At 40.2% G+C, this 23218-nt stretch overlaps 2 protein-coding genes and 1 long non-coding RNA gene across 3 annotated transcripts; 2 read left to right on the top strand and 1 right to left on the bottom strand.

Annotated features, from left to right (window-relative positions):
- Positions 1-1085: 1085 nt before the first annotated feature.
- LOC148107754 (uncharacterized) lies at positions 1086-12962 on the bottom strand. The gene is made up of 3 exons (XR_015721599.1): positions 12844-12962; positions 11891-12076; positions 1086-8137 (listed from the first exon to the last, which is right to left on the bottom strand). It is a non-coding gene; the product is annotated as an uncharacterized LOC148107754 (long non-coding RNA).
- On the top strand, positions 10764-13291 carry LOC148107753 (uncharacterized). The gene is made up of 2 exons (XM_087855602.1): positions 10764-10843; positions 12910-13291. Exons 1-2 carry the CDS (start codon positions 10809-10811, stop codon positions 13289-13291), a joined length of 417 nt encoding a protein of 138 aa, XP_087711728.1. The 5' UTR covers positions 10764-10808.
- A 351-nt stretch (positions 13292-13642) lies between these two features.
- On the top strand, positions 13643-23207 carry M6PR (mannose-6-phosphate receptor, cation dependent). The gene is made up of 7 exons (XM_045781368.2): positions 13643-13858; positions 17698-17877; positions 18571-18737; positions 19906-20015; positions 20297-20427; positions 20964-21090; positions 21576-23207. The coding sequence occupies exons 2-7, from the start codon at positions 17699-17701 to the stop codon at positions 21696-21698; spliced, it is 837 nt and encodes a 278-aa protein (XP_045637324.1). The 5' UTR covers positions 13643-13858; position 17698; the 3' UTR covers positions 21699-23207.
- The last annotated feature ends 11 nt before the right edge of the window (positions 23208-23218 follow it).

Genomic DNA, 23218 nt, shown 5'->3' with positions numbered 1-23218 from the left:
TTATTACTCAGTCATCAAAAAGAATGAAAGGTGGCCATTTGCAATGATGTGGCTGGAACTGGTGGGTATGATGCTAAGCAAAATAAGTCAGAGAAAGACAAATACCATATGATTTCGCTCAGATGTGGAATTTAAGAAACAAAACAGATAAAGGGGAAGGGAAGGAAAAATAAACTAAGAGGAAAACAGGGAGGTAAACCATAAGAGACTCTTAATTTTGGGGAACAAACTGAGGGTTGCTGGAGGGGAGGTGGATGGGGGAAGAGATAATTGGGTGATGGGCATTAAGGAGGGCACTTGAAGTAATGAGCACTGGGTGTTGTATGCAACTGATGAATCACTGAATTCTACCACTGAAACTAATAATACAGTCTATTAACATAGACTGTTAAATTAACATAGACATATTAAATTGAAAAAATGTTTATATTTAAAGCATATAATGTGGAACTTTTGATATAAGTACACATTGTGAAATGATTACCACAAACTAACATATTCAACACTTTCAACAATTACCATTTGTGTATGTGGGTGTGGGTGTGTGGTGAGAACACTCTAAATCTACCATTTGTTTGGTTTTCTTTAAGATTTTATTTATTTATTAGACAGAGCGTGTGCGCATAAGCGGGGGAGCGGTAGGCAGAGGGAGAAGGAGAAGCAAGCTCTCCACTGAGCAGGGAGCCTGACGCGGAACTCAATCCAGGACCCTGGGGTCATGACCTAAGCCAAAGGCAGATGCTTAACCGACTGAGCCACCCAGGTGCCCTGAAATCTACTCTAACAAATTTCATGCATACATGTATATTTTTAAAGTAGGCTCCTGCACCCAACATGGTGCTTGAACTCACAACCCCAAGATCAAGAGTCACACACGCCGACCGAGCCAGCCAAGCACTCAAGATATATTATTTTTTAATAGCTTTGTTGAGGTACAATTAACATATATACATGCATGAGTGAAACCATCACCACAATCAAGAAAATAAACATATCTGTCACCCCCAAAAGTTTACTTGTGTACTCTGTACTACTGCCCTCCTGCACCTCCCATTCACCTTCCTCTAGGCATCCACTAATCTGTCTTTTTTTTTTTTTTAAGATTTATTTATTTATTTGACAGAGACAGCCAGCAAGAGAGGGAACACAAGCAGGGGGAGTGGGAGAGGAAGAAGCAGGCTCATAGCGGAGGAGCCTGACGTGGGGCTCGATCCCAGAACGCCAGGATCACGCCCTGAGCCGAAGGCAGACGCTTAACGACTGTGCCACCCAGGCGCCCCTGCCTTTTGTCACAGATTAGTTTGTCTCTTTCCCAAGTTCTTCGTAAAAGGAGACTCATCCACGTTGAAGTGTGTATCAGTAATTCATTTCTTTTTATTGCTGAATATATTCCACTCTCTGGATAAACCAGTTTATCCATTCTCTTGTTAATACATTATTACTGACAATAGTCACCCACTACGCTGTATGTACATTAGGTCTCCAGAGCTTATTCATCTTGTAACTGAAAGTTTGTACCCTTTGATCAATATCTCCTCTCCCTCATCCACTAGCCTCTGGTAATGACCTTTCTACTCCTACTCTGTTACTATGAGAGTAACACTTTTTTTTTTTTTTTATTTTGTAGTGAGATCATGCAAAATTTGTCTTTCTGGTCTGGCTTATTTCACATAGATGATGTCCTCTAGTTTCATCTATGTTGTTGCAAATAGCAGGATTTCTTTTCTTTTTTTTTTTTTTTTTTTTTTGAGGCTTGATAATTTTCCATTATATATATACTCTCATATATACAATGTGTATAAATATATATATTTTCTTTATCCACAGACTCTAAGGCTCTTTCTATATTATGATTACTATGAAAAATGCTGCAATGAACATGGCAGTGTGGATATCTCTTCAAAATAGTGATTTTAGGGGTGCCTGGGTGGCTCAGTCATTAAGCATCTGCCTTCAGCTCAGGTCATGATCCTGGGGTCCTGGAATTGAGCCCCGCATGGGGCTCGCAGGGAGCCTGCTTCTCCCTCTCCCACTTCCCCTGCTTGTGTTCCCTCTCTTGCTGTCTCTGTGTCAGATAAACAAAATCTTTATTTAAAAAAATAGTCATTTTATTTCCTTTGGATATATAACCAGAAGTGGGATTGACGGATCATACAGTAGTTCCATTTTTAATATTTTGAGGGGCTCCCATACTGTTTTCTGTAGTGGCTATCTTAATTCACATCCTCAGTCATTTTGTTGTTTCCTTTGCTGTGCAAAAAGAACTTAATCTCAGGTAGTCCCCTTTATTTTTGCTTTTTTGTCTGTTTGTTTTCTTGTTTTGGGAGGGGGAAGTTGGTTTGTTGTTGTTTTTTAAATAGGATTCATGCCCAGTGCGGAGCCCCACACAGGGCTTGAACTCATGATCAGGACCTGAGAATCAAGAGTCAGACACAATTAACTAAGCCACCCAGGTGCCCCTGTTGTTGCAGGGTTTCGGGGTTCTTGTCTCACAGAGTCAAAGAATGAATCTCAATGACAAAAGTGTGAAGTGAAAGTTTATTAAGTGAAGGTGAGAACAGAACTCCCTCTGGAGTGAGGTCGATGGAATGTGAAGACAGATTGCTAGAAGTTTTCCAATATAAAGAATAGAAAAAATAAATAGAGCCTCAGTGATCTGTAGGACAATATCAAGTGCTTATAAATGAAGCCCCACAAATATAGGAGAAAAATAATGGAGCAGGAAAATAATTTGAAGAATTAATGATCAAATATTTCCCAAATTTAGTGCAAAATGTGCAGATATAAAATATTCAATGAACCCCATTCAGGATAAATATAAGGAAAATCACACTTAAGAACACCATAACAAAACTGCTAAAAACCAGATAAAGAGAAAATATTGCAAACAGCCAGAGAAAAACAACATAATAACAGAGGGGCATGATGACATGAATGATTGCTGAATTCTCATCAGAAACCAAAAAGGAGAAAGACAATGGAATGTCATCTTTTAAAAGGTAAAATAATACTATTGGTACAGCCACTATAGAAAACAACATGGAGTTTCCACAAAAAATTAAAAATAGAACTACTGGGGCGCCTGGGTGGCACAGCGGTTAAGCGTCTGCCTTTGGCTCAGGGCGTGATCCCGGCGTTCTGGGATTGAGCCCCACATCAGGCTCCTCCACTAGGAGCCTGCTTCTTCCTCTTCCACTCCCCTGCTTGTGTTCCCTCTCTCGCTGGCTATCTTTATCTCTGTTAAATAAATAAATAAAATCTTTAAAAAAATAAAAATAAATAAAAATAAATAAAATAAATAAATAAAAATAGAACTACTATATGATCCAGTAATTCCACTTCTGGGTATGTAGCTAAATGAAATTAAATCACAAAGTCAAAGAGACATCTGCACCCCCTTGTTCACTACAGCATTATTAGCAATAGTTAAGACACGAAAACAACCTATGTGCCCATCAATGGATGAATAAAGAAAATGTGGTGTACAGATATAATGGAATATTATTAAGCCATAAAAATGAAGGAAATCTTGCCTTTGTGACAACATGGATGGACCTTGAGAGCATTATGCCAAGGGAAATAAGTCAGAGAAAAACAAATGCTATATGACCTCATTTATATGTAGAATCTAAAAAAACCAAACTCATATTAACAGAGAGAACAGTGGTTGTCAGGGCTGAGCGGTGGGACAAATGAGGAGACATAGGTCAAAAGGTATAACTTCCAATTATAAGATGAATAAGCTCTGGGGATGTAATGTACTGCACAGTGATTACAGGTAACAATGCTATACTGTATACTCGAAATTTGCTAAGAATAAATGTTAAACATCCTCATCACAAAAAAAGAAAGGTAATTATGTGAGGTGTTGGATGTCGTAACTGAACTTGTAATCATTTTACGACATATACATATATCAAATCATCCCAATGTACATCTTAAATTTACACAATGTTATATGTCAATTATATCTCAATCAATCTGGGGTGTGGGATGAATGATACTGCCAGTCCAGAATTCTATATCCAGCAAAAACATCCACCAAAAATAAAGAGGAAGGGAAAAAACACTTTTATTTAAAGAAAAAATAGAATTGTCATTAGAGTCCAGCACTATAAAAAAAATGCTAAAAGCAGCTCTTCATACTAAAAAGAATGTCACAAGATGAAAATGTAGACCTACAAGACTGAAGACCAGAAATGGTAAATACATAGGAACATACAAAAGATTGTTTTTCTTAATTTCTTTAAAAAAAAAAAAGAAACAAAGGAAAATAAAACACAAGACAAACTGTAAACAAATAGCAAAATGACAGAGCCAACCATACCAATAACTGAATTCATCATAAATGGACTAAACACATCAAATAAGTGGCAGAGATTTTAACACTAGGGAGAAAAGGCAAGAAACTAACAATATCCTGTGTATAACACATGCACTGTAGACACGATGACACAAACAGGTTGAAAGAAAGCACAGAAAAAGATACATGCAAACAGTAAACAAAAGAAACCTGGAGTGAAGTACATTAGTTTCTTATTATTGCTGTAACAAATACCACGAACACAGTGGCTTAAAACAATGTACGTTTATTCTTTCACAGTTCTGGGTGTCAAAAATTTAAAATGAAGATGTTAGAAGACTGCTTTCCTCTGGAAGCATTAGAGAAGAATTCATTTCCTTTATTTGTCCTGCTTCTTTAAAAAAAAAATTATTTATTTATTTGAGCGGGGGGGGGGGAGAGAGAGAGTGAGTGGGGCGGGGGGCGGGGAAGGAGAGGGAAAGAGAGAATCTCAAGCAGACTCTGCTGAACACAGAGTCCAATGTGGGGCTTGATCTCACAAACCTGAGATCACGACCTGAGCCAAAACCAAGAGTCAGAGGCTTAACCGACTGAGACATCCAGGCGCCCCAATTTTTCCTGCTTCTATAGGCAGCCTGAATTCCTTGGCTTGCAGCCCCGTCCTCCATTTCAAAGTCAATGACTGTTTCCATCATCACATCTCCGTTTTCGAACTTTTACTCTACTGCCTCACTGTGATTATACTGGATCTACCTGGATAATCCAACATAATCTCCATTGCAAGATTCTTAATTTAATCATATGTACAAAGTTTCTTTTGCCATGTAAGGAAATACATTCACAGGTTCCAGGGATTAGGACATAGACATCTTTGGAGGTGGGAGTGGGGGACATGTTTTAGCCTACCCCAAGTGGTTAGATTAATATACAACAAAACCGACAAGTATAAAGAGGTACATTTCATAGTTCTATGAATCACAGCATCAAGTATACGTAACAACTGTAAATGCACCTAATAATACAACTTCAGAACATATGAAGCAAAACCTCACTGAATTAAAATATAAAGACATAAACAAATCCATAATCATAGTTAAAAATTTAAACACTCCTTTCTCAATAACTAATAAAACAGTTAGACAAAAAAAAAAATCATTAAGAATATAACATAAAAGATTTAAACAATACTATCAACCATCGTGACCTAACTGAAATCTATCCAACAAAATGACACCAAACAACTACAGAATACACAAGCCTTTCAAGTGTAAATGGAATGCTTACCAAGTAAATTACATATTGGGTAACACAAGCTTTAATAAATTTCAATGTTACAATCTTAAAAGATGTGTTCTACAACCAGAGTAGAATCAATAACAAGAAAAAAATCCAGACAGTTCCTAAATATTCAAAAATTTTAAAACACACTTATAATCATCAGAGAAATACAAATCAAAACACAATGAGATATCACCTCATACCTGTTAGAGAGGCTATTTCTAAAAATAGCCAGGGGCACGTGGGTACTTCAGCTCAAGTCATGATCTTAGAGTTCTGGGATCAAGCCCCACATTGGGCTCCCTGCTCAGCGGAGAATCTGCTTGTCCCTTTCCCTCCAGCTCTCTCTTTCTCTCTCTCGAATAAATAAAATCTTTTTTTAAAAAATAGCCAAAAAAACAAGAAATAACATGTGTTTATTAGAGTTTTGGAAAGGATGTGAGGAAAAGGGAACCCTGTGCACTACTGGTGGGAATGATATTGGTGCAGCCATTATGGAAAACAGTATGAAGGCATCTTAAAAAATATAACTACCACATGATTCAACAATTTCACTTCTGGGTATGCAGCAGAAGAAAACAAAATCACTATCACTCATATCTTTTATATCAAAATATATCTGCACTCTCATGTTCACTGCAGCATTATTTACAATAGCCAACACACAGAAACAAACTAAGTCTCTGCTGATAGATGAATGAATAAAGAAAATGTGGTATATTTACATAATGGAATATTATTTAGCCATAAAAAAGAAGAAAATTCTGTCATTTGTGACAACATGGATGGACTTTGAGGGTACTGTTAAGTGAAATAAGTCAGATAGAGAAAAACAAATACTGTATGATCTCATTTATATGTGAGATCTAAAAAACAAAAACAAAACAAAACCCTGAACTCACAGAACAAGACTGGTGGTTGCCAGATGTAGGGGATGAGAGTAGGGTAAAGTTAGTTAAAAGGTACAAACTTCCAATTACAAGATGAATAAGTCATGGGGATGTAACGTACAGCATGGTGACTATAGTTAACAATACCGTATTATATATTTGAAAGCTGCTAAGACAGTAGATCTTAACAGTTCTCACTACAAGAAAAAAAAATCTGGTAACTATGGTGATGGATGCTGACTAAACTTACTGTGGTAATCATTCTGAAATGTATGCATATATCAAGTCATTACTTGTACACTCAAAACTAAAACTTACATGTCAATTATATCTCAATTTGAAAAAAAGCGTTAGGGGTACCTGGGTGGCTCAGGTCATGATCCCAGGGTCCTGGGATCGAGCCCCACATCGGGCTCCCTGCTCAGCAAATTAATTAATTAATTAATTAAATTAAATAAATAAATAAAATCTTAAAAAAAAAAAAAGGCACTAGAGAGGTGAGAGGTGTTAAAAACCCACTGGGACTAACCTGAGATTTTTTTCATTGATGTAATAATAAAGATAATCAGAAAGAGGTGGAAAAACAAAAAAATTAAGTTCTGTTACAATAATTAACATGACTTTTTGTATACCTAAAACACACACACACACACACACACACACACACATTCTAAATAATCCATAGGTTAAAGAAGAAATAAACAAAATGAGAAATTATTTAAAAAACTAAATAATTATGAAAATGTATAGACCAAAGCTAAAACAGTAGCTTAGAGAGAATGTTAGAGCTTTAAGTGAATAATCTTTAAGTAAATCTGTAAATAAACAATCTGTTTCTAATTTAAGAAGGTACAAAAAGAAGAACGAATTAAAACCAAAGCGAGCAGGGGTGCCTGGGTGGCTCAGTCGTTAAGCAACTGCCTTCAGCTCAGGTCATAATCCCAGGGTCCTGGGATTGAGCCCCACATCTAGCTCCCTGCTCAGCAGGGAGCCTGCTTCTCCCTCTCCCACTCTCCCTGCTTGTGTTCCCTCTCTTGCTGTGTCTCTTTCCGTCAAATAAATACAATCTCAAAAAAGAAAAACAAAAACAAAGCAAGCAGAAGAAGGGTCAGAAATTTAAAACTAACCACAAGCAATAGAAAAATTAACAAATTTTTATTATTATATTACATACACTTACATACTTACATAATATATATAAAACAAATTAACAAAATAAACAAATACAAATTTGGTTATTTGATAAAATTATTAACAGATAAACTTCTAACAAAATTTACCAAGAAACAAAGACAGAAGACAAATTATGAATATCAAGAATGAAGCGAGTATATTACTACAGATTTTAAAGACTTTAAAAGGATAATAAGGGAATATTATATCTGTATGCCAATAAATTTAACAATTTAGATAAAATGGGAAAATTCCTTGAAAAACACTGGGTATTATAGAAGACTGATGAAACAATGACTTCTACCTCTGAAACGAATAATACATTATACGTTAATTGAATTAAAAAAAAAGTCTGTAGGGAATATAAACAGATAACAGATTTTATAGGATAATGTCTCATAATGATAATTAACATTAGCAAATGAAAATGTATTTGACTTTTAATTTTTTGTATTTGTAAAGAGTTCAAATAAATGAAATGTATAGATAATTCCTAAAAAAAAGAAGAAAAGAAAAACACAATTTACCAACTGACGCAAGAAGAAACAGAAATTCTTAAATAGCTCTACTAAAGAAACTAAATTTAATACAAACCTTCCCATTAAGAAAGCTTCATGCTCAGATAACTTTAATAGCATATTCTATTAAACTTCAAGGAATAAATAACACAATTCCTTCAGAAAATAGAAAATGAAAGTATACTCTCCAACTTATTTTAGGCAGCCATCATGACTCTGTTACCAAACTGACAAAGAATTAAAAGAAAAAAAAAAATTAGGGACGCCTGGGTGGCTCAGTCGGTTAAGCGTCTGCCTTCAGCTCGGGTCATGATCCCAGGGTCCTGGGATCAAGTCCTACATCAGGCTCCCTGCTCAGCGGGGAGCCTGCTTCTTCCTCTGCCTGCAGCTCCCCTGCTTGTGCTCTCTCGTGCTCTCTCTCTCCCTATCTCCCTGACAAATAAAATCTTAAAAAGAAAAAAAATTAGACTCCAACACTCATGAATGTAGACCTCAAGATCTTTGAAAAAAATCAGCAAATCAAATTCAGAAAAATATAAGAGACAATTCATCATGACAAAGCATGGTTTATCCCAGGAGCAAAGCAAGGATGTCTAATTTTATCATTTCTATGCAACACTATAATGAAAATCCTAGACAGAACTAGAAAGGGACATGAGGAAATGTTCTTGGGTGATGAAAATCTACTAAATCTTGATTAGAGGGTGGTTACGGTTATGATGCATTGTTAAGATTCACTAAATTGCCTACTTAAGAGTTGTGCATTTCATTATTTATAAATTTTACCTCACCAACAAAAAAAATAAAACTTTAAACAAAACTGAACCCTAATTAGTAGGCTTGCTTTACACAATGGTATGGTTTATCAGTTATAAAACTACTTCCTGTGTTTTCTTATGTGTGAACAAATGTATAAATATATTGAGCATAATGGGAGCCTGGTTTCTCACTCTTGGAAGGATATATAGATTCCCTAACTCTGCTGAGAGGCACTAAAGCAGTGACCCAAAAGTGGCAACAAATACACCTTGTAATCAGACCTTGGTTTCTCAACAACACTACCAGAAGGAACCAGGCTCCCTTGGAGAGATGACTGATTCTAGGGCAGTTAAAATACAAGATGAACATCTGTATACCCAAACGTAAAGAATTTGCTCAAAAAATGATGGGGACATGTCAAAATGACAAAAGGAGGCTCCCACTGGCAGTTCAACATCAACCCACACCCTCCAGCAATTTATCTGTTACCTCATCAGTGGGCTGCATGTTCCTGTGGCAGGAACTACACCCTCTCTTCACAGGTCTGAATCTCTACCCTGTGGTTGGGGAAGTGAGCCCTTCCTTCAAGTTTCTAAGGTGCTTCCTTGCTAACGCTTCTTCAGCCCAGAGGTAGTAGCTACATTTTGTAGTTGTGATTTCTGTGTGATTTCTGTAACACCTAGAGTCCTTGTTTACTCCCTCTTAGTAATTATTTTTTACTAGAAAACAAGTCTATATTAAATTTTTCCTTAAAATCACTGGTGTGGTATCTGTCTTCTAACTGGATCCTGACTGATATATAAGGACACATCACTTCTCTCTTAGTCCTATCAACAAATGCATACCTAAATATAATCACGTGGAAATATCAGACAAACCCAAAATGAAAGACATTCTACATCTTAAGTGACATGGACTTCTCAAAATTTCAAGGACAAACAAGATAAAGAAAAACGACGACTAACTGCAATGTATGACTCCTGCTGGGCTTCCGTGGTTGGGGAATGAGAAATAATTATAAAGCATATTTACTGGGACAATTGATGAAATCTGAATATGGACCATGGATTAGGTAATAATATTCTACCAATGTTATAGTTTCTAATTGTGATAAGGTAAGAGAATATCTTTATTCTTGGGAAATACACACAAATGTACTTAACAGTAACATATTCAAATCGTTCAAAATAAACTAGTGTGTGTGTGTGTGTGTGTGTGTGTGTGTGTGTGTGTGTACGGGGAGGGGGGAGACTAATAAAGCAAATAGGCCAACTTGTAAACCACTGGCAAATCCAGGTGAAGTGAATACAAGAGTTCTTTTTACTATTCTTGCATCTATTCTAAAAATGTTAAATTATATTAAAATTGCAAATTACCAAAAACAAAAAATAGATTTAGTCCTTGAAATATGTTAAACATTTTAAAAGGAAAGCATCAGTAAAGATTCAAAACCGAAGTCCGGTTCAAGATAGCAAATTGAATACATCCATGACAGTATTAAGAAATTACCAAACAAATTTCAAAAGATCCCCAAGCAGATCAGAAATTGTGAGCAGGTAGGATTTGACAGTGAAACCAGAGCAAAGCCTGCAACACAAAACTCATACAGAAAGAAGCTGTTGAGAGATTTAAAAAGCCATTCCCAACCAAGCTCCCAGCTCAGAGTTAACAAAAAAGCAGACCCAGGAAAATTATCAAAGCAGTAAACTGAAGAAAGAATTCAGGATACAGTAGTCTCCCCTAACCCACAGTTTCGCTTTCTGTGGTTTCAGTTACTCAAGGTCAACCACATCCCAGAAGCAGATGATCCTCCTCCTGACTTATCTGTCAACAGCAGCCTAACGTTAAATCACAATACCTGCGTCATTCACCTCACTTCGTTTCATCATGGGGGCATATCATCTCACACCATCACAAGGACGGTGAGTACAGTACAGTTAGATATTGTAACAGAGACTATATTCACGTGTTGTTATAATTGTTCTATTTTATTATAGTTATTGTTGTTAATCTCTTACTGTGCCTCACTTATACATTAAGTTTTATCATAGGTATGCATGTATAAGGAAAAAAATATAGTATATACGGGGTTCAGTACTGTTCGTGGTTTCTAGGGGTCTTGGAATATATCCTCCATGGATGAGGTGGGGGGGGACTAGATCTTTCAAGCACCCTCCCTTCCTCTGCTTATACTAAACAGGAGGCATCCTCAGCATTTGATTTTAGGACAAAATTCACAGAACTGCTTTCTAAACAAAGTGAGCAACTGTATGTGGAAGGGGGTGTGGGTATAACGTGGAGGGTGTCCTTGTTAACAACACAGCTAGACAGACACAGAACAGAAAGGCAAAAACCTCTGCTAATTTCAAATTTTTTTCCCTGGCACAGACAGTTTTCACAATGGGCACTGAAACCTGAGAAACAGGGAAGTAACCCAGGGTATTTGTAAGTGGATGGAAAGGGAAGTCTCTCCCTCCTTCTTACTCCTACGTAAGATAAGCTATTCATCCTAGCCAACTGCATTGCCGGACCTTTCACCACTTCCAACATGCACCCTACTTTCCCTCTACCAATGACCAAGAGGCAAGATTTCTTAAGTTAACATTTGAATTCACCAACAAATGAATATCAATTCTAGAATGAAAGCTCGTAAAAGGGATTTTTGTCTTTTTATAACAGTGTAATTGCTCAGTAAATATTTGTTGAATGAATTGATAAAATACCTAATTCTAATAGAATTGCTTAAGCAGCGATCCATGCACCTAAATATCATGCAACCATTAAAAAGTTTATTTGTAAAGTTAGTGATATAAAGAAATATTTGATGACATTAAATGTTTTTACAAAGGAAACGGATAACATATTCCTGAGGGAAATACACAACCTCTTGGTGGGTTTATGGATTTTTGTTTTATCGTTCTCTGTATTTCCCGATTACAAATTACTTTTAGTATTAGAAAGAAACTCACCTTTTGGGGCGCCTGGGTGGCTCAGTCGTTAAGCGTCTGCCTTCGGCTCAGGGCGTGATCCCGGCGTTATGGCATCGAGCCCCACATCAGGCTCCTCTGCTATGAGCCTGTTTCTTCCTCTCCCACTCCCCCTGCTTGTGTTCCCTCTCTCGCTGGCTGTGTCTCTCTCTGTCAAATAAATAAAATCTTTAAAGAAAAGAAAAAAGAAATTCACCTTTTATTTTTTTTTTCTTGAGAACACATTCAAACCCAACCCAACATGATAACCACCTTGGCTGAACTGAATGTACCAAATAAACAAATACAGGATCCTATACAGTGAGCATAAAGTATTGCTTGAGAGCCTGGACTCTTAAGACTATATGCGTATATAACTAACTTACACCTAACTTAGGGAACCTGAATACTAACAACGTAACTTAATAGCTGTGGGACCCAGAGTAAGTTACTTAGCCACCATCACCTTTAAAATTCAAGGTTAGTGCGAAGATTAAATGAATCAGTACTCCTTTAAAGCACTTAAAACAGTGCCGGCGCCACAGAACTATGCACGTGTTAGCTTCTATTATTACTGAATTCAAAACATTGTACTAGCTCTGGTGAGGAGAAGGACGAAACAAAATCCAGTCCCTACCCGCGAAAAGAGGGTATACACACACACAACAACAACAACAACAACAACAACAACAACAACAACAACAACAACGTAGGGTATACACACACACACACACACACACACACAACAACAACAACAACAACGTAGGAGTCAAAGCAGAATGAAATCGGGCTAAAACCAGGTAGAGTCAATAAGCGGGCATTTAGAGGAAGGAGTTCTTCATTCCGAAGAGTTCATGCAGAAAGTCACGGGAGCAATAGCATTTGAACCAAGTCCCAGGAACGCGCAGGACTTCAGCAAGTAGTAAGTAAGGACTTCAGCGACGAGTAAGACCCACCTGAGGGAAACCGCAGAGGATCCTGGCAAAGGCACAAAGACTAAAGGTGAATTGCTCTTTCCCCAGGACACGAGAATGCGGACAGGATGGAGTGAACAGAATTAGCTACAAAGCGCTCATCACTCAAAATGCCACGAAACCTCTGGCGAACAGAACTGGTCGCACTGTTTTACGCAAAATGACCGGGACGACAAGGTTAACGAAAACAGTATCGGTAACAACAGACCCCAACGTACTGAACTGTAGAAGGGAAATAAAAAACAAAGACGTCCTTAAGAAAGCCAGCACTACCGCGACTATCGCCGTCCGCGATCCTCTAGGTACCGACCCTGGAGACAGCGGGACTCGGGGCCGGCAGACGGCGAAACAGCGCCTCTCGCAGGCGGCAAACGAGCTGGGGAAGTACCGAGACGAAGAGACCTGGGGTGAGAACTACAGCTCCCACTGAGGCCTGGCCGACAGCCCCCTTTCCATACTTCCGCTTCCGCCGCCCGCCCTCGCGTACCCTCTTCAGTGGGACCTACCGGGGAGCGGGCCTGGCGCGTGACCGCGCGTGACCCCGCGTGACCGCGCGTGACTCCGCGAGCGGAGAAGCAGGGAGGCGGGACTCTGGGACCCCATTGGTAGAAAGACGACCCAAAAAGGTGGGACTCAACTTGAAAATCTCGATAGTGATTGGAGTTGATAGGACAAGGGCGGAGCTACACGCCCAGGATCCTGGCCAATCAGCGTCTGGGATCGGCCAGGGGACCGGGAAGGGGAAAGGGGCGAAATGGTTCTGTGGTCACATGCCGCGGGGTCTAGTGGGAGGAGCAGTTGCCCAGAGGACGCCTGGTGCTTCCTGTTTCCGGTTCCCGAAGTGGAGCGCAGCGAGGCGCATTGGGGAACGCTGGCCTTTGACACGAGTTCTGGGTCCGGGGTCTGTGGCTGGCTCCTCGCTGGCCCTGTCTCCCAGCCCCAGACAGGTATTCAGCCGGGGATTCTGCGCCTTGGCTACTCCCTTTGCCCGTGACACGTGAGTATGAGGGGCGTGGAGGAGGAGGGGAGCTGGAGAGCGCTCACGCCTCGGTACCCGTAACAGGGGATGGGATCGCTAAGTCTCCTTTGGCCAGGGTTCTAAGCCAAAATTCCAGCTAAAGAGTCCTAGGGCAGAATGGAGGCGGAGGCATGAGGGCGGGGGTTCCAGAGTCCCGAAGGGAGTGAGGGAGAAAGGACCTACCAAGACCGGAGAGGGAATCGACGTGTATTTGGAAGGCAGAGAAAGGAAGGACCCTGGGTATGGAGTCGTTTGAGGTATTACTGGATACCTGTAGAGGGAATTTTTGGCCTGCATCGTGGAGGAAGGTAAAGTGGCATCCTTTGGAGAGGATACGGCCGTAGGCAGTTGGAAATCCGGAGACTAGACGGAATGAGAATTTCTAGAACCCTGGAAGAAGTTTGAAGGGCATGCGTGTATGGTGTGGAGTAGCTACTAGAGGGCTTATCTAGTGTTTTCTCTTTGTAGGGAGCTTCCGCCTATGGGACCTAGAGCTACTTCTCTAAGGCTCTTCAGCATTGGGCGGTTTAGGTAGGTAGGGCTTCTCTTCTAAAAGGGTAGGCTGCTGGGAAAAGGAGATAAGGGCCGCTACCTCAGGAATGAGCCAGACAGCAGAAAGTAGAAATTGCACTGAAAAATGGAAAATGCCCATGGCTAGTCTTGAGGGGTGGGAAAGAGTGCTACAGATGCCCAGTGATGTGAACTGCTTCCCAATTCCTGGCTTAGTCATTGGTCATCCCATTGAAGATGATTGTTTAGCTTTACCAAAATAGATCTGTTCTAGAAAAAGAAAATTGAAGGGGATTTTTCAAAATCTTAACGTCCTGCCCTTTATTTCCAAAGTGTCTAGACAAACTATTGCATCTTGAGGCTCTAATTGTAGCACATTAAAAGGGAACTACACAGCCTTTGGGTTTCATACTCTCCCTAATAAATTTTTGCACCCCTGTATTTATCACAAGTTTTCCAGAAAATAGCTTAATGCCATGAATCATCCAAGTTGCCCCACCAACTTCATACATGTTTAATACTTGTATAACCTAGGGCAAATAATTTAACCTCTGTAAGCATCAGTTTCCTCATCTGTAAAATGAGAGAAATTATACCTACTTTTCTGGGCTGTGAAGATTAACAAACATAATCTAGATAAAGCACTTAGAGCATTTGCCACCAAATCAAAGAGAAGCAGCTCAAACAGAAAAACCTTAAGCAGAAAAGAGAGAAGAGTATAAGTTGATTCTCATCCTAACTTCTTGAACCAATAAGCACATGAAAGATAGTTCAGCTCCACTAATGCAGACTGCAGGGTCTTTAACCCTTTGTCCTATCCCAATTTTGTAAGATTCTTTGTTCTAATTTGGGAAAAGAAATCATCAACTGTTAACGGATAAGGAACTAACTTTGAGGCCAAAGAACCCAGTCTACTGTGTGAGCATCCCCTCCAGAAAACCGGTCCTGGGGGGAAGAAGCTTGAAAGTCCAGAATGTTGAAATCTTAAATTAGATCCTGAGAGAATATAAGGAGCATGGCATGTTAAATCAGTCTAATAAAAGGAATGTCTTATTTTTTTAGGAACGCTACTGGTCACATAGTGTGTTGAGCAATGAGTTAATTTAGGGAAGGTAGGAGTTTGAGGTTTGAGTTCTTTATTCCACCTCCTATTCAATGAACTGTGTGAGGAGTCACTTCCTCCTGCTTTGTCAAAAAGAAAGCAAGGCTTTGGCTGCGTACTCTGAGCCCCAAAAAATTAATGTGAAAGGGGATACACATGCAGTGGTTAAGTATAGACCATGAGCTCTGGAGCCAGACTTTCTAGGTCACTCCACTGGCTGTGTCTCCATTTTCTCATCTGTAAAATAAGGGCGATAATTGTGTTTACTGTGTAGGGTTTTTGTAAGGATTAATTAGTTAATGCGTGTTAAGTGCTTTTAAGAGTAAAAGGCAAGCACTCTATTAAGTTTCCTATTAGTGCTTTAAATGTGTTTATGGGGGCCTCAGACTTTATGACTGGTGATAATTATTCTACGGAAACGCTTTATAAATACTGCCATAGTGAGTTGATTTTGGAAATACACAAAGTCAAGGCGCCTGGGTGGCTCAGTTGGTTAAGCATCTGTCTTCGGCTCAAGTCATGATCCCAGAACTGGGATGGGGCCCCAGGTCAGGCTCCCTGCTCAACAGGGCTCCCTGCTTCTCCCTCTGCCCCTCCCCATGCTCCTGCACATGCACGTGTGTGCTCTCTCTCTCTCTCTCTCTCTCAAATAAATACATAAAATCTTACCCAAAAAAAGAAAGTAAGTAAGAAATACACAAAGTCAGGGAGACCAACTTTCCCAAGCCTTTGTTGCCTTAGTGGAGTGTGGAAAACAGAAGGTCAAATATAAGTTTGTTTAGGGGAGTAGAGAAAAGTCAGCCAGGGCTCAGAGTTTCCATTTTCCTATCTTTAAACTTACTAGTCCCCATTAAGCTCTGCCTAGTTTTATGTTCTAGAAATGCACAGGAGTTGATGAACCAGCCTGAAAAAGAATTAGAGGACTTTACAGAGTAGAAACCAAAGTCTAGGCTCGTAGTCTGGAAGCGTGTTATTACAAGTGAGAAAAGGTTGGAAGAATTAAATCTTTGTATGATAACATGACACTGTTATGAAAGTAACAAGTTGCAATGGCCTGGAGGGTCGTTAACTAACGGACAGCAGGGTGAAGTCTTTTGCAAGGGTATATCGGTATGTCCTGGGCGTGAAGATGAATGATCAGAGAAGAGAAAGTGAGTTTGGGAAATGGAGCCGAGTGTCTCCATTCCTAGAGCAGGACAAGGAACAGGTGAATTGGAAAGTGATTTAGTGATTCCCAAGAATGGTCACCAGTTAAGAGTGTACAAAGACAGCTCTGCTTACTGGTAATTTAGAAACTCTTCAGATTTGTGACATGTAGAGCCTGAGGTGGGTTTTGGAAGACATCTTCACTCACTTCGACCTAGTGGATTTTCTTCTTCCTGTAAGTTGAATGATTGCATGTGTTTTCAGAGATGTGCCATTAAAGTAGATAAATGTCAACTTTTAGATGCAATGGCTGTGTTTATCTCTAGTCCTCTTTCTTACGGTGAATATGAACAGAGGGTGTTGGATGAAGTTAGGACCCAAAGTACTGAAGTCCCTTTCCCTGTTTTACGTCTTTCTCAGTAACTTTCAAATAGACTTTATCAAGTGTTAAGTTATAATTTGAGTGTTATCTAAGGAAGAATCACAGGTTGAAGCAGTTTTTATGAGCTAGTATTAAACTTTAAATGTGAGATATTGCGGGGTGCCTGGGTGGCTCAGTCGGTTAAGCGACTGCCTCCGGCTTGGGTCATGATCCCAAGGGTCCTGGAATCGAGCCCCACATCAGGCTCTCTGCTTGGTGGCAAGTCTGCTTGTCCCTCTCTGGAGCTCTGTGATCTGTCTCGCTTTCACTCTCTCCCAAATAAATACATCAAATCTTTAAAGAGAAATAAGTAAATAAATATGAGATATTGCACTCTGACTTTTAACAAAACAGTAAAGATGCTTGCAGCCTCTCAAAAGAAAAAGAGAAACCTAAAGATTAAGAATCCTATTCTGAATATTAAAGGACAGGGGAAAAATAATGGGTGAAAGCTAAAAGCTTGAAATAGACACAAGAAAATAAAACCCAACTTCGTGATAATGAGGAAAACTGACTAGTGTAAAATAAGCGATGGGTGGAAGATAAAACTGTAAAAATTACACATTTGTGTGCTTTGTCTCTTTCCCCCCTCTCCTGGTCTTTCTCTGCTTCTTCAACACCCACACCCTCTCCCAAAAGGATGTTCCCCTTCTACAGCTGCTGGAGGACTGGGCTGCTCCTGCCACTGCTCCTAGCTGTGGCAGTAAGAGAATCCTGGCAGACGGAAGAAAAAACCTGCGACCTGGTGGGAGAAAAAGGTCGAGAGTCCGAGAAAGAGTTGGCTCTACTGAAGAGACTGCAACCACTGTATAACAAAAGGTAAATGAGAAGAGCTTTGAAGGGCTTGAGAAAATAAGAGTCGGACGCCTAGCCTACTGAGCCACCCAGGCACCCCCTTGTTTTTTTTTTAATGCTATAGAGCAAATTCTCCACCCAGTTTTTAGTAGCAATGTGTAATTCTCTTATGCAGAAGCGTAGCTGTTTTCAAGACTGGATCCAGCTTGTAGGAATTAAAAAGCATTATTTGCTAGTTCCATTTAATAGGACTTTAGAAGTATCAGATAAACATTGAGGCCTGTGCACATCGTAAGTGTCGGGAATCTTCAGGTATATAAATCTGAAGATGATTTTCAAGGAACAAGGGACCATGGCTCGGATACTTCCCATGAACATAGATCCTGATTCACAGGGAAGTAGCAGCTGACACTTCAGCATAGTCTAGAACAGGTATTCTAGAATATCTAGCTGTCTTGGATGTTGTGTTTTAATCAGTCACCATCAACAATTAGGATTGTCTCACTCGACAAATTATTCACTATTACATGGCTGTCTCATGATCAACAAATATTCACTAGTACATTTAGTTGTGACATCAGACAAATAAATTGAGCACACTTGGAGGCGGGGTAGGGAGGTGGAAGGGTGGAAGGCAGCTTTAGGAGAGGCTGCTTGTCCTAAGGCTAATAGCCAGTAACTCTTCTCTTCCTTCTTTCTCCTCCCTTCTCCTTACAGCTTTGAGAGCACTGCGGGCCAGGGCCCAGACACCTATATCTACGTGTTCAGGGTGTGCCGGGAAGCTGGCAACCGCACCTCCGGGGCAGGCCTGGTGCAGATCAACAAAAGTAACGGGAAGGAGACAGTGGTAGGGAGACTCAACGAGACTCACATCTTCAATGGAAGTAAGACTCTCCCCCGTGGATTAATTGGTCCCTAGTCAATCCCTCTGCCAATTCTGTGGCAGCCTTTTCCATTCTCTTCAGGGTATCGTATGGTACACGTGCTTCAGCTCACGTGAGACTATAAACCACAAGATACGTACTTGCACAGCTCCTCTGGAGCCATGGCTCGGGACCCTTATGTGTTTGTTTTAAAGTTAATGAAAAGCTCATGCATAAGGAAGACTCCAGCTGGGATTCTGTAGCTTAATGTGTTTTTCATACCAGGCTGGAAAATACCAACAACGACCATTTCTCATCAAATTAGTCAAGTTTTGCCAGTTACATTTTCAGAGATTATGCTTTTTTGCAAACCAGTCTACAAAAACTTCCCCAGCCAACTTGTGCTATGGTGATTAGTTGCTCAAAAGTCATAAAACCATATTTCTGGAAAGAACTACGTGAGCCCCTGTGGTCGAATTCCCTCCCTTAAGCAGATAACTGTATTTTCCAGTGCAGATATTTGTTTGTATCAATAGTATAATGAAAAATAACATCAAGAGTTTGGGGATAGGGGTTGGAAGACTAGATTTTTGACCCAGCTCGGGTTTACTTGTCCTGTGACTTTGAAAACTCATTTCATCTTCTTGTGTCTCTTCATGTGCAAGATTAGAAGCAGAACGTTTATCTTATTCTCCTCACGTGAGTGATAAATCAAAGAATATTTTGCAAAAGAAATTTGGATGCCATAAATATTAAAGAAAAAATGGCTCCCGATCTTAAAAATCACCCACCTTGCATTTATCTGTGGCTAATTTTAAATCTTAGGTTTTCCCCTGCCATCTAAGACTTATGGAACCTCTTCTTTTGACGTTAGCAGGTGTTCAGGAAATTCGAATCAGTGTCAAAGTATGGGTCCTCGTTGTTTTTCACTATCGGTTGCCTGCCTTTAATGTGGAAAATTCAGATTATTCTTACATAAATCTCTGATTCTTAGTTGTCTTAAGGGAACACAGAGCTGCCGTAAAGAAGCAGGTTTTAGCTTGGTGTTGCCGGTATGCAGAGCTCACATCGATACAGATTATTTTAACTAAAAGCAATTTCACTGAACACCTCAGTCCTCAGGAATTGCACCCAGGCCGGCTCTGCGTTTCCCCCCGCCCCAGAGCGCATTTTCCTTGTCCTTCCTCAGGTAACTGGATCATGCTGATCTATAAAGGGGGTGACGAATATGACAATCACTGTGGCATGGAGCAGCGTCGCGCCGTGGTGATGATCTCCTGCAGTCGGCACACACTAGCGGTAAGGCATCCCGGGGCCACGAGCCTAGAGAGCAGATGAGAGGGCTGACCTGAGGTGGGAGAGAATTTCCGGAGGGGACAAGAAACATCAGGATGGATAAGAGAAGACTAGAAGTTCAGTTTTTCCCTGTGTCACAGACACCTGGCTTCCATCATACGTGGAAAAAAAGTGATTGAACCAGGAGAAAGCAAATGTTTTTTAGCTTGTGGGTTCTTTCTAAATAAGAGTCAAAAGGAAACCGTTTACCACGTAAGGGTTGTGTTCTGTCCTTTCATCATTAGGACAATTTTAACCCTGTGACTGAGGAGCGAGGCAAAGTGCAAGATTGTTTCTACCTCTTTGAGATGGATAGCAGCCTGGCCTGTTCCCCAGAGATCTCTCACCTCAGTGTGGGTTCTATCTTACTAGTCACGTGAGTGCTTTATCAATCCAAACCTTTTTTTTTTTTTCTTAAACTCAATTACTTGGTGATACTTAAAAACATTGTGTGTGTGCACGCACTATACTATAATCGGAAGGGGAGAACTTTGTGTGAGAATCCTCTTTAAACTCTGTGCAGTTTAAAAAAATCAGATATACGTTTCACCCCTAATAAATATTTGCATTTGGAAATGCTTTATGTCCCACTACTGGAGGACTGGACATTTTTAATACTGTCCCATTAGATTATAAAAACTTTTGGAGAAATGGAACTGTACAACTAATAGTGCCTATTCTTTGGCTATAGGTCAGAGTCACTAGGTCGTATTTTTGTCTGAGCCTTTGCGTTTAGACAGTGTTCTAATTGGTTTTCTAAATGAGGTACCCTCCCTGTTTTGGGTGGTTTTATTTTTTCCATTTTTGTAGAATACAGACTAGGAAACCACTAATGAATATAAAGATTATCTCTGTTATCAGAGTTGTGCTATTCTTTGGTGTTTAAGTAGAGATGTCTTTCTTCCTCAATAGGTTTGCATCACTGGTCGCGGTCTATATCATTGGGGGATTCCTATACCAGCGACTGGTGGTGGGAGCCAAGGGAATGGAGCAGTTTCCCCACTTAGCCTTCTGGCAAGATCTTGGCAACCTGGTAGCAGTAAGTAACAGGACCGCTGGCTGAGTCTGTAGCCTGTGGGGAAGGATGAGTGACCAGCCATCCTGGTTTACCCAGACTAAGGGATTTCCAGGGACATAGAACTTTGGGTGCTAAACCCATGGAAGTCCCAGCAAACCAAGTACAAAGTACTTGTTGGCCCTAGTACAAAGTAACAAATAGCATAGCATCTTAGTGTCTGGCCTTGCTAAAGACTTGGCTAGAAGAGCAACATTGTTGCTTAAATTGAGGAATCTGATAAAGCTGTTAAGGGACCTGTATGGGGAGAAAGTAAGACCTAATTAGAATTTTTCTCCCATTAGCCATAAATTCAATTTAGGCTGGTCCTTAGAGCTCCTGGATTTTATCTTCATTATCCTTGAAGAAACCTAGTTCTTGCCATATTCTTGGACCATAGGTATATTTTGCCTCATCCTCAAAGTTGGTGATTCCATATTATCATTTCCTTCCTTTGCTTCTCTCTACAGGATGGTTGTGACTTTGTGTGCCGTTCTAAACCCCGCAATGTGCCTGCTGCATATCGTGGTGTGGGAGATGATCAGCTGGGGGAGGAGTCAGAAGAAAGGGATGACCATTTATTACCAATGTGATTGCACTTTAAATGCCCAGCTGCTTCTTCAGTCCCCCAAACCAAAGCATACGCAGCCAGATTTCTTAAGCAGTCTCCACTCCAGTCTCTCATCCCACCCTTAACTAAATTGCTCTTGCTTTCCAGTTTGCTTTTGATTTGCATTTTCTCACTAGTAGAAATGCCTTCCCTTCGTTCCCTATTTTCTTTTTCCTCTAGAGAGGTACAGTTGTGGGACAGATAAAATAATAGGGCCTGTGCAGAAGAGGCTATTACACTATCTCTTGGTATCAGAAGGTACAAGTAGGATAGTTACAGTGAGCAAAAAAGTGTGGCAGGCTCCCTGACTTTTTTAAACACATTTTCACAAGTTTTTGAGACACTGGATTTCTTTAATTAAAAAAAAAAAAAGGCAAAGAAATATTATTTATACAAGGTTTGATTGCTTTCATGCTGTTACTCTGTACCCTACAGTAGTCTCCATGAGAATCTGGATGTAATTTCTTGCTGCTTGGAACTACTCTGTGATTACTTGGTTGCATTCCAAGTATTGCCATTTGGTCTGAGCCTGGAGATGTTGCAGACTTGCTTCTCCCGCCTCTGGGATTAGGACGGGGGAAATGTTTAATTTCCCACTTAGAGGATTATAAAACACCATCACATCAGTTGTTGGCATTGGAGTGACCTTTTGGCCGGAAGTGGGCCCTGGATTGTGGGCTCGTGGTCATTGGTGTGGTCATTGGTCCATATGTGGCCAAAATGCCTTATCCAGAAGTCTAGTCCTTGGGAAAGGGAAAGGGAATCGGACCTCCTGTGCTACAGGGGTTCCAGAAAAGGAAGTCTATTTACCTGTAGTGGGATCTCCTCAGTGGCTTTCTTCTCCCACTTGCAGTAAAAGCTGGCAAAGCTTTTCTTCTAAGCTGTTTCCCTCTACCAGTATTTCTAAATATGTTGCACTTTCTTCACAGGCATGTCGACTTCCCCTCTTACACCCCCACTCCCCCCCGCAAATCTTCTGGAAAGGGAATGAAAGCAGAGGTGGGACATCTAGGGCTTTGCCATCCTGTGCTCTGGGTGTGGAATGCTGCTGCACCTGTCCCTTCTGGCTCAGGGAAGTATCTTCTTGCCCACAGCGTTCTGTGGGGAGAGATTTTGAATCCTCTGATGCTTCCACTTTTTTGTTTAGGCCATGTGCCCAGAAGCCTGGCCCAGTCTGTCTTTAATAGTGAACCTGGGCCGTTGAAGAGTAACATGGCTCCACTGGACACAGGAGGATGGAATCAATAGGCAGGGGCTTTAAATAGCCTTTAGGGAAGAAAATGAAATTATTTCATCTTTGGACTTTTAAATACTATTGGAATGATTTTTTTTTCTTCTTTCTAAACAGGGAAAATAATGTTATAAAAGCATCTTTTTTGTTAGTTGTTTGCATCCCTCCCCCACACTGGTGTTTTAAAAATGCAAAAAAAAAAGGAAAAAACTACATTTTTTGTATAAAAACATTTAAAAGATTAAAAAAACAAACAAACAAGTTGCCCTAGT

The sequence above is a fragment of the Ursus americanus genome, chromosome 25, assembly GCF_024610735.1.
Source record: "Ursus americanus isolate L20-20 chromosome 25, mUrsAme1.1.p, whole genome shotgun sequence".
NCBI classification, from domain to species: domain Eukaryota; kingdom Metazoa; phylum Chordata; class Mammalia; order Carnivora; family Ursidae; genus Ursus; species Ursus americanus.
This window is presented reverse-complemented; position numbering and strand designations above follow the sequence as displayed.